Genomic DNA, 12,585 nt, shown 5'->3' with positions numbered 1-12,585 from the left:
GATTTTTTTTTATTTTTTCTTTTTTTTTCTTACAAAGTCTCATATTCCACTAACTTGCGACAAAAAATAAAAAATTCTAGTAACTCGCCATGCCCCTCACGAAATACCTTGGGGTGTCTTCTTTCCAAAATGGGGTCACTTGTGGCGTAGTTATACTGCCCTGGCAATTTAGGAGCCCATATGTGTGAGAAGTAGTTTGCAATCAAAATCTGTAAAAAATGACCGGTGAAATCCGAAAGGTGCACTTTGGAATGTGTGCCCCTTTGCCCACCTAGGCGGCAAAAAAGTGTCACACATCTGGTATCGCCGTACTCAGGAGAAGTTGGGGAATGTGTTTTGGGGTGTCATTTTACATATACCCATGCTGGGTGAGAGAAATATCTTGGCAAAAGACAACTTTTCCCATTTTTTTATACAAAGTTGGCATTTGACCAAGATATTTATCTCACCCAGCATGGGTATATGTAAAATGACACCCCAAAACACATTGCCCAACTTCTCCTGAGTACGGCGATACCACATGTGTGACACTTTTTTGCTGCCAAGGTGGGCAAAGGGGCACATATTACAAAGTGCACCTTTCGGATTTCGCAGGCCATTTTTTACACATTTTGATTGCAAAGTACTTCTCACACATTTGGGCCCCTAAATTGCCAGGGCAGTATAACTACGCCACAAGTGACCCCATTTTGGAAAGAAGACACCCCAAGGTATTCCGTGAGGGGCATAGGGAGTTCCTAGAATTTTTTATTTTTTTGTCACAAGTTAGTGGAATATGAGACTTTGTAAGAAAAATAAAACTAAAAAAATAAAATCATCATTTTTAACTTGTGACAGAAAATAAAAAATTCTAGGAACTCGCCATGCCCCTCACGGAATACCTTGGGGTGTCTTCTTTCCAAAATGGGGTCACTTGTGGAATAGTTATACTGCCCTGGCATTCTAGGGGCCCTAATGTGTGGTAAGTAGTTTTAAATAAAAATATGTAAAAAATGACCTGTGAAATCCTAAAGGTGCTCTTTGGAGCATGGGTATATGTAAAATGACACCCCAAAACACATTGCCCAACTTCTCCTAGATGCGCAAAGCGGCCCAAATTCCTTTTAGGAAGGCATTTTTAGACATTTGGATCCCAGACTTCTTCTCACGCTTTCGGGCCCCTAAAAAGCCAGGGCAGTATAAATACCCCACATGTGACCCCATTTTGGAAAGAAGACACCCCAAGGTATTCAATGAGGGGCATGGCGAGTTCATAGAATTTATTTTTTTTTGGCACAAGTTAGCGGAAATTGATTTTTTATTATTTTTTTCTCACAAAGTCTCCCTTTCCGCTAACTTGGGACAAAAATTTCAATCTTTCATGGACTCAATATGCCCCTCACGGAATACCTTGGGGTGTCTTCTTTCCGAAATGGGGTCACATGTGGGGTATTTATACTGCCCTGGCATTTTAGGGGCCCTAAAGCGTGAGAAGAAGTCTGGAATATAAATGCCAAAAAAAATTTACGCATTTGGATTCCGTGAGGGGTATGGTGAGTTCATGTGAGATTTTATTTTTTGACACAAGTTAGTGGAATATGAGACTTAGTAAGAAAAAATAAAAACATTAATTTCCGCTAACTTGGGCCAAAAAAAATGTCTGAATGGAGCCTTACAGGGGGTGATCAATGACAGGGGGGGTGATCAGGGAGTCTATATGGGGTGATCACCACCCTGTCATTGATCACCCCCCTGTAAGGCTCCATTCAGACGTCTGTATGATTTTTACGGATACATGGATCGGATTTGCAAAACGCATACGGACGTCTGAATGGAGCCTTACAGGGGGTTGATCAATGACAGGGGGTGATCAGGGAATCTATATGGGTGATCACCCGCCTGTCATTGATCATCCCCCTGTAAGGCTCCATTCAGACGTCCGTATGCGTTTTGCGGATCCGATCCATGTATCCGTGGATCTGTAAAAATCATACGGACGTCTGAATGGAGCCTTACAGGGGGGGGGTGATCAGTGACAGGGGGGTTGATCAATGACGGGGGTGATCAGGAAGTCTATATGGGTGATCACCCGCCTGTCATTGATCATCCCCCTGTAAGGCTCCATTCAGACGTCCGTATGTGTTTTGCGGATCCGATCCATGTATCCGTGGAGCCGTAAAAATCATACGGACATCTGAATGGAGCCTTACAGGGGGGTGATCAATGACAGGGGGTGATCAGGGAATCTATATGGGTGATCACCCGCCTGTCATTGATCATCCCCCTGTAAGGCTCCATTCAGACGTCCGTATGTGTTTTGCGGATCCGATCCATGTATCCGTGGAGCCGTAAAAATCATACGGACATCTGAATGGAGCCTTACAGGGGGGTGATCAATGACAGGGGGTGATCAGGGAATCTATATGGGTGATCACCCGCCTGTCATTGATCATCCCCCTGTAAGGCTCCATTCAGACGTCCGTATGTGTTTTGCGGATCCGATCCATGTATCCGTGGATCCGTAAAAATCATACGGACGTCTGAACGGAGCGTGACGGGGGTGATCAATGACAGGGGGGTGATCAGGGAGTCTATATGGGGTGATCATGGGTTCATAAGGGGTTAATAAGTGACAGGGGGGGGTGTAGTGTAGTGTAGTGTTTTGTGGTACTTTACACAGCTACCTGTGTCCTCTGGTGGTCGATCCAAACAAAAGGGACCACCAGAGGACCAGGTAGCAGGTATATTAGACGCCGTTTTCAAAACAGCGTCTAATATACCTGTTAGGGGTTAAAAAAAATCACATCTCCAGCCTGCCAGCGAGCGATCGCCGCTGCCAGGCTGGAGATCCACTCGCTTACCTTCAGTTCCTGTGAACGCGTGCGCCTGTGTGCGCGCGTTCACAGGAAAATCTCGGCTCTCGCGAGATGACGCGTATATGCGTCACTCTGCGCAGGGCTGCCGCCTCCGGACCGCACATCTGCGTTAGGCGGTCCGGAGGCGGTTAAGTAACTTGAGGGGTGTAGTTACTACAATGGGGTCATTTACGGGGGGGTTTCCACTCTGTAAGCCCCACAAAGTGACTTCAGACCTGAGCTAGTCCTTAAAAAGTGGGTTTTGGAAATTTTCTTAAAAATTTTAAGAATTGCTTCTAAACTTCTAAGCCTTGTAATGTTATTTTATTTTTTTAGGACATTTCCAAAATGATGCCAACATAAAGTAGACATGTGGGAAATGTTATGTAATAAATATTTTATGAGGTATTACTTTTTGTTTTAGAAGCAGAGAAATTGAAATTTAGAAAATTGCTAATTTTTACAATTTGTTTGGTAAATTTGGGATTTTTTTTTTTTTAAAAAGGAGATATATATTGACTCAAATTTATTACTATCATGAAGTACAATGTGTGTCACGAGAAAACAATCTCAGAATGGCGTGGATAAGTAAAAGTATTCCAAAGCCATTACCACTTAAAGTGACGCATGTCAGATTTGTAAATTTTGACCTGGACACTGGGGCATCAATGACCTTTGGTCATGAAAGGGTTAAAGTGTTTTTTGGAATTTTTGTTGAAAATGTGAAAAATTGCTTCTAAGCCTTCTAGTGTCCTAAAATTTTTTATTAACTTTTACAAAATGATGCCAACATAAAGTAGACATATGGTGAATGTTAATGACTATTTTGTGAGCTATCACTATCCGTCTTAAAAGCAGAGAAATTCCACTTGACAAAATAGCAAATTTTTCCAAATTTTGTATAAATGTTTATTTTTATTTTTTTTTAATAAAAACATATGGACTCAGATTCAACAGCAAAAGAATCGCAGGTGGCATTGCTGATGCGTGTTCACACTGGTGCGTGCCTGCACAAGCCTCTCGATACCTCCAAAGGATAAAGTCATTAAATCTTGCAAACAGAGATGAAGAAAAAATAGGCAGCAATGCCACCTGCCACCTATATAAGAGGTCAGCACGCATGGGCGCGCACCTGTAGTGGCCTGAGGAAGCGCGATCACTTGTGCGCGAAACGGCCGTCGCCACTGGTATGTGAATCTGGCTAACTGCTACCTTGCCACATGAAGCACTTGTCGGCTTGAAATAAAGAAGCAAATTAACCATTGGTGAGTACTGCCTATTTTTTCTTCATCTCAGTTTGCAAGATATCGACTCAGATTCCCCACTAACTTGAAGTACGATGTTTCATGAGAAAACATTCTTAGAATCCCTTGGGAATGTAAAAACATTCAAAAGTTATTACCACATAATGTCTGAAGGAGTTGAGGCACATACTTATTAATAATTAGCGTAGAGTAGATCTAAATCTAGACTTGGACAACCAGAGAATGCAGTTAATTTATGAGAAGGCCTCTACTTCATCATAAATTAAGCACATCCTCCAGAGGCTTATATCATAGACCAATGTAAAAGAGTGGTACGGTCACGGATGTTCCCGTGGCAGGAAATCTTTGAGACTGGCAACACATGGTTTGATCTGACATGTTTTCCGTTTGGATCAAATGACATCTGTGTTGTTTCTGGTGCTTGCCACACCTTCTATGCCCAGGTGTGGCTATTATGGTCATTTAACCTTCTCTATTTATTGTTTCTCCCACTATGCTATGTGGTTTATTCAGTTTGAGTTGTGCATAGCTGGTGTGTGGATCTCAGCTGAGTTCCTGGTGCTGCCATAGCCATTTGAAGTTGTGTTTTCTTTCCCTTTTGTATTTTGTTTGGGTTATTTTGTGTGTTGCAATTCCCTGTCATTTGTATTAAGGTCTGAGTGAGACTCCTGTTCGTCCTTTCTTTTGGAGGAACAGGTTGTCTCACTCCTGACATTAGTACCAGGGTCCTTTAGGGCGAGTTAGGACATTAGGTATTCCTGTGTATGAACTCCCCTACCTCTGGAGTCTGTTCATACTGGTAGTTAGTCAGGACTTTGATTAGGGTTTTACTAGGAGGTGACAATAACAGAAAAGGGAGCTCACTAAAATATAAATCTGCCTGCTATACCACCTAGCTTCTTAATATAGTTAATGATAAATGGCCGGTTTTCATTAAAAATGAATCCACATTTATTATTACCTAAAATACATGTATAGTACATTACGATACTAATATAAATCAAAAATACATCAGGTATAAGCAATGAATAAACAGAAAAAATAAATACAATGTATAAGATCATGCAGTAACGGTCCCTCTAAGTATATTGTGCGGAGCTCTTACACTAAATTGAAAATCAAATGTTCCACAGCAGAGTAGATGCGGTATTTTAATTATGCATGCTTTTTTATTGTAATGTTCTTGGCAGATTTCCAATTGCCACTTTTTAGACTGCTACTAGATATGGTATGTAGAGGTATTCAACCAGTTAAATTATTGTTTGGGTCGGCGGCACCGTTATAATGCAAGGTGTTCCAGCAATACGTCCATATGTGGCTACCTACTCTTTATCAAGTGCGTATCAATTATGGAGTGGTTACGTCACCGCCGTCAGACTTATCCACCCGGTTGTATAGTTGATACAGACGGTAGTTTGGTAAAGTATATTATTGGCTGCTTACCAGGTCCATTGTTGCCCGCAATTTTTTAGTAGTACGTACGTGGCTGTATTGAGCTACGGAATCTCTTGTGAAGCTGTTGATTTTCTTACGTAGGTGCTAGAGACGGCACTAACTTCCAACGTACGTTGTCTCCGTGGATCGGGTCTTTAATTGTGGGATTCCCGCTGCAGAAAATCGTACTCTGTGTGAACTGCTGTGTTTTCAATCACCAGACGCGTTTCAAAACCGCTTGGGTTTCTTCCTCAGTGGTTAAAAATATAATGAAGATGAGGGACATAAAAACATTACCTATATAGTAATCATGTGACCTATAAAATCAGGACCGGACTGCCTCAAATAGGGATTGATATATGAATCTGGACTGGACTATGTTTCGTCTTGGCATTCGCATTCATTCTGTTCAGGTAATGTGGTTACGCCTTTTTATATAACTCCTTCCTTTTTATAAACTGCATTTACAACCTCCATATATCTCATATAGAGCTACAGACTAAACATTCCTTAATATATCTTATATAGTATATTTCCATCTTGTTTTGATCGTACCTATACAGTTGTTCAGACCTTATATTATATTGCCGTCGGCATATTGTTTATAATTCAGCCCCTATACTACAAGTACAAGCAAAATATACAAAGTCTATGAAAATGACTACTAAAAATAAAATAACAAATATAATAAAATAGTGATCCATAGTGTGTGTATTTTAATATGCCCAAAAATGAAAAATTAGTTTTGGAAAGGGGTGTGTGGTGTGTAACAGAAGCCCTTTAATGATCTTCCTGTACGTCCCACATACTGTTTACTTTGGTGTGAGAGCTCCGCATGATTTACTTAGAGGGACCGTGACTGCATGATCTTATACATTCTATTTATTTATTTTTTCTCTTTATTTATTGCTTATTCCTGATGTATTTTTTGTTTATATTAGTATTGTAAGGTATCATACATGTATTTTATGTAATAATAAATGTGGATTCATTTTTAATGAAAACCGGCCATTTAACATTTTACTAGGAGGTGTCTATCTCCTTTCCCTAGTTTTCAGGCCTTATTCCCTCACCCCTTTTCCTCCTATGTTTGGAACGAACGGACAGGTACCTTGTTAGCCAATTATCTGATGTCAAATACTTTTACACTATTCCAGACATATGCTTGATAACCTTGAATTTTTCTTTATATACAAAATTATCCATGTAGTAAAGTTTGTATGACGCAAATATCTGAAATTTGGTTATTTTCTTTTTTTCCTGTAGGATTATTGTTTCAGTGTTAAATGACTGACAGTCTTCTATTCCATCCTCTTGAAATTGGGGGGGAAAAAAGACAGGATGGACCCTACATCTTCAGAAGCACATGGGTGGTCTATTCTCCAGAAACTAAATGAACAGAAATCGATGGGCCTTTTTTGTGATGTCTCCTTGATGGTTGAGGGTAAAATATTTCTTGCCCATAAAAATGTTCTTTCAGCTTGTAGTGAGTATTTCTATGCAGCACTAAGCAGAAATGAGCAGCAGCAGTTTTTAGTTCTAGACAATGTTAGTTTGGAAGGTTTTAGTCATCTTCTAGATTTTATATACACCTACAAAATCCCTACTTGTCATGTACAAGACTTTATGCAGGCTGCTCAGCTCTTGCAAGTTAGTCTTCCGCTCACAGTTCAAGTGGTCAGTGTACCCAGCAGTCCACGTAACAGTAGTCCAAAAGAAGAAATCTGCATCCCGGATGATGATGATTATCGTATGCCGACTCAGGATTCAGAGTTGAGAGATGCTGAGAGTCAACCAAAACGCGAGAGAAGCCGACAGGATAACCTTCAAAGTATTAGCAACAGTCTGTATAAAGGGGAAAGAAGACGGTTGGAAACCATGACACAGATTAAAGACAATGCAAAGGTACACAAAAGGCCAACATTTTATAAAGAAACATATGTGGTTCGAAAGCCTGGATACTTAATGAGGACTCAACTTTCAAAGAGTGGAAGGTTGGGGAGAGAAAGTCCTGTGGATGACTGTATAGATAACTCCTTTATTAACACAGGTTATTCCAGACAGGTGCCTATTACAATTCACAATGATGGTTCTTCAGAAGAAGCAGATGACGAAGCGGCAGATATTTGCATTGATTTATGTGATGAGCCTGATACACCTGATAGTTTAGAACCAGTGAAGAACTTGAGATTACGTGGGGAGTCACTTAAACCTAAGATCTTCTCTACTGTAGTTGGATTGGAGAATTCAAATGTGATGGAAAGAGTCAATGGGAGTGAAAACCTTTCTGAAGTAGTCCACAAATGTGAAAGATGTGAACTACTACTGACTTATCGAGAATTCTTAAATCACCAGGATGATCCAGGAGTAAATATTCTCCAGTGCAGTTTTTGTGAGCAACAGTTCAATTACAGGTGAGAGCCATGTATTATTGTCAGTTATGTTGATCTGTTGATATGATTATGGACATGTGTTGTGTCTTACTTCCTACAGGCTATAAAAAAAATTTAACCATAATGCGAAAAGAGGATTTCAGCACCAGGGTGTTTCTAAATAAACCGCAAAATACACGTTTAGAACAAAGTCCATAAAGGGTTGGCTCATATCAGATATTGATGGTATATCTCTCTCCATAGCAGGACCCCTAAAGCAAACATAGAGCAGCCACACATGTGCAACTTCCCTCTGTTCTCCGCTATGGGAGTTCCAAAAATAGCCAAGCACTAGTTTGTCTACTACCGGCAGTCTCAGAGCAGTGAATGGAGTGGTGGCTGTGCTTGCGTGGTGCCCTCTCCATTCACTGCTATAGGACTTCCGAATACAGCCAAGCACTTTAACTCTGCTGTTATAGCCGTGAATGGAGAGCACACTGCACATGTTTTCCTTCCCTTCAGGGGCCACGTGGAGAATGGGTGTGAGCCCACCTCTGGGATCTGCTCCTATCTGACATTGATGGCATATCCTATTGATATACCATCAATGTCTGAGATGCGCCAAATGCTTTAAATATTGAGGTTATAGTAAAGAGTTGTCCAACCCATGATATATATATAATTTTTATTTTTTTTATGATCCGTTTTACAATTAATAAGTACTCACCTTACTAATTTCCTGTTGCTCCCATGCCAGTTACTCGATGGCTAGGATACTAGTTCCCAAAGCAAGCAAAATAGTGAAGAGGATACGAGCCGCGGAATGTTGCCGATTTTAAGATAAACTATTTCACTGTATCAATTTTATGTGATCTAGAACCAAAGAACATTGGGAGCTTTGCTTACATGTGTCAGACAACAGCAGTCATACTCCTGCCACTCCTTTGCTGGTGCTTTACACGTCACCCGCTGGTTTTTGTTTACAAGTGATGACCTGTTGTGCTGACACGTGACCAGTGCAGCCAGTAACTGGCTCTAGCACTTACATATTGACACTACTGAGGTTACTGCTGCACATGTCATGTGAACATGTCATTGTTGGAGCAAGGTGAACAGAGAACGGTGGGGATTGTCATAGGAGTGACAGGGTTTTACTCAGGATCATCTAAAATCGGTGCAATTAAATATTTAGTTGTAATTTGCACCCCACCGTCCAGGTGCTTAAATCATCCTTTTTACTATTTGCTACTTTGGGAACTGGTATTCTGACCATCAAAGCACAGGCATTCTAGTCCATGCTGTTTGGAGTGGTGAGTTGACTATACCTGCTTGTACAAATGTTACCTATGTGGTAGGCCGGCACAATATATCACCAAAGCAATCGCAATAAATCGCCATATCGCAATCTCCAATTGGCCGACCCAAAAATGCTGCAATTGTATTACCATATTTTTTGCTTTATATGACAAACTTTTTTCCCCCAAAAGTGGGGGGAAAATCGCAGTGCGTCTTATAGAGCGATGGTTGACTTTTTACGTGGCTGACACGGATGTATCGCCGGCCGCTATGTTGCACAGCGCGGCCGGCGATACATCAGTTACAGTGCGGGGAGAGAGGGGGGGCTGGAGGCAAGTCGTTATTTTAATGAACAAATGTTCTTCTATTTATTCTATGTTATTTATCTGTTCTGTGCAGTGCTATTAAGAAAATGGCAAGTTTTGTACTTTTGCAGTAATGCAAATATGTTATTTAATTTAGTAAAAGATGTTTTATTTTGAAAAACACTGTGCATTTCAGTTCTTGAGTTAAGCATAACTACATTTCAGCATTATCAGTAATTTCTGTGTGCTTTTGCCTTGAAAATCCAAGCAAATAGACCTCTAGCACAATTCCCTTAAAATATCGCATTACATATCATTATCGCAATTTTTAGGGCCCTAATCGCAATCGCACAAAATTCCCATATCGTGCAGCCCTCCACTTTAAGTCTGCCCTAAGGAGCTAAGGGGAGCTTTATCATAGACCAGTGTTTTACACCAGTCCCCTGCACTGCCAGAACATGCACTTAATTTATAATAAGGCGCATGCCTCATCTTAAATTAGGCGCATCCTCCGGCAGCCCATTTGCGGCCGAAAAAGCGTAAATTAAGAGAATTGTGCTGGGCCTGCTGGCTCCCCCCCCATACCCTCTTTTCAGAAAGTGGCTAGGGAGGTGTACAAATGTCACTTGCAACAATATTTTTTTGCAGTGGAGTTTGCAAAGTTGTACACAACGGTGCAGGTTTGTACAAAAATTGTGCGCTGGATGCTTCATGGCATGGTTTTACATGGCAGAGCAGTTGCATGCAAGCCTTACATCACCAAGCACAATGCCAAGTGTCAGATGGAGTGGTGTAAAGTATGGTGCCGCTGGACCAGTGGAAACTTTTCTGTGGATTGATAAATCACACTTCCATATCTGGCAGTCTGGTGGATAAGTCTGCATGTGGCAGATACCCGTTACCTGCCTGATTGCATTGGGCCAACTGTAAAGATTGGTGGAGGAGAAATAATGCTATGGGACTGTTTCCCTGGGGTTGGCCCCTAGGCCCTTAGATCTAGTGAAGGGAAAACTTAAGGGGGTTTTCTAGGATTACTAAACTTATGACCTGTCCTCTGCGCTACCTGGGACCCCAGACAATCAGCTGTTTGAGAAGGCACCAGAGCTCACAGTAGCGCCACGGTCTTCTCCAGCTTTGCCTAGGTCATGTGACGTCATGTTCATTGGTCACATGGCCTAGGTGCAGCTCAGCCCCATTGAAGTGAAAAGGGCTGAGCTGCTAAACTAAGCAAAGCCGCCATATACAATTTATGGTGCTGCACTTGGTGAGCAGAGAGAAGTCTTCCTTTCTACTGCAAGAGCCGGTGCCTTCTCAAACAGCTGATCGGTGGGGGTCCCGGGTATTTTATCGATTAATCCAACGATTAATTGAGTACTCTAATAGCAAAAAACTAATTAAAAGAATGTTTTTCTTTTATATAAACTCAGTGCCACCAGCTTGCTCCCCAGTGCCATCATCCCCCTCCTAGCCATGTCCCCAGTGCCAGTGAAATAAAATACCTTTGCTGTAGGGGCGCCGCTCCACAGCTCGTCCATCTTCTCTGCGCTGTCGTCCTGATATCACACATCGTCAGGTCATAGTGCACGTAAGCGTTCAGGCCGGCGGGTGACCACGGAGCAGTGAGTAATAGCAAGCGCTGCACTCCCGCTCCGTGGTCACATGACACAAATGAATCCTCAATGCAAAAAATTTGCATCAAGGATTTTTTTGTGTCGAATTACTCGATTCAATCAAGTTATCGTTTCAGTCCTAATCCTGAGGATAGGTCAACAGTTTAAAAAAAAATCCTGGAAAACCCCTTTAATGCTTTAGCACACCAAGACACTTTGGACAGTTGTAGGCTTCCAACTTTGTGGAAACAGTTTGGGGAAGGCCACTCTGTTTCAGCATGACTATGCCCCAGCATGACTATGCACAAAGCAATGCCCATAAAGACATGGTTGAGTGAGTTTGGCGAAAAACTTGACTGGCCTGCACTGAGTCCTGACCTCAACTGTATCACACATCTTAGGAACAACCACTTAGACCTAACACAACTTCAAAGCCCAGTTAAAACATGGGTGCCCCATATTTGGACTGAACATGATGGCACTAATGTACCCACCCTCTGTCAAAATTGCTAAAACACTGCGCAGAAGTGTCTGATATATTTAAGATAGTTTGGAAGGGTTACAATGCCATCTTAAAAGGAAATTATACCCTGCCTGGTAAGGCAAATATTAATAGAGAACCTAGCAATCCTTTCCACCAAGTTCTGCAGATTAAGAACAAGTTAACATGGATACTTGAACATTGTGCTCCCCTCCCATTTGGGTGATATATGGCAGTTTGATGTAAGGCAAGAATGCATCTAAGAAACAAAGCCTTTAACATCTGGGGATTGTGAATCAAGGTGCTCGAAGCTCGTCACCTGAGAGAGGGGCTTGAAGTTACTGGCTGGCACACCCACAAGATGCTAAAGTAAGAGCGGCACATAACCATCACGCATGGGCTTCGTAAAAGGATTCTTGGGATCTTGGTCCAAGTCTTGACAAATTATTAAAAATAAAAGTTCTGTGATGAGAAAATATACCTCCTGGCATCAAGCACAGAACGATTACATTCTTTTAAGTCCATTGCAATTGGCCTTTGTCTCCTTTTATAGGCCATGTGACTGATATGACTTCACAGGGCTTAAAAGAGGCCTTAGCACTCACTGGAGCGCCGCAGCCTGTTCTGAAATCCAATATGCCGATCCTTCTTTACTGTGAAATATGCCATGGGAGTGAGCTGGGATGACCTCTATCTAATTTGTATGGCCACCGTAATTTATTTTGTCTTCTCTATCATTGAATAAACCCAACAACTGAGTTTTGACCAAATTGTCACCACAACATTTCCCTATTTATAATTTTTTGAGGAGGAAAATAAGAAAAAAAAAAATTTTTAACCAAAAGGTGTGCTTTTGGTGAGTTTTGAACTAATGGTGGTCTGTGCATGACACTGTTATGGGGGGATGATCTGTGGATGACACTGTTATGGGGGGATGATCTGTGGATGACACTGTTATGGGGGGATGATCTGTGGATGACACTGTTAT

General features: G+C 41.5%; 1 protein-coding gene across 4 annotated transcripts in view; it reads left to right on the top strand.

Moving 5' to 3' along the window:
• LOC122920998 (myoneurin-like) overlaps window positions 1-12,585 on the top strand; it is an 80,696-nt gene that overhangs the window by 31,937 nt on the left and 36,174 nt on the right. For 3 of the 4 annotated variants that reach the window (XM_044270890.1, XM_044270868.1, XM_044270875.1), the window contains exon 2: window positions 6,800-7,947. In XM_044270890.1, coding sequence (XP_044126825.1) covers window positions 6,875-7,947 — 1,073 coding nt within the window. In that variant the 5' untranslated portion in view covers window positions 6,800-6,874. Of the gene's footprint in view, window positions 1-3,999; window positions 4,100-6,799; window positions 7,948-12,585 lie in introns of those variants that run through there. The other variant, XM_044270884.1, reaches the window with a different exon arrangement.

This window comes from Bufo gargarizans, chromosome 1, assembly GCF_014858855.1.
Source record: "Bufo gargarizans isolate SCDJY-AF-19 chromosome 1, ASM1485885v1, whole genome shotgun sequence".
Taxonomy (NCBI): Eukaryota; Metazoa; Chordata; class Amphibia; order Anura; family Bufonidae; genus Bufo; species Bufo gargarizans.
The sequence above is the reverse complement of the archived record's forward strand: the minus strand, read 5'-3'. Positions and strand labels throughout refer to the sequence as shown.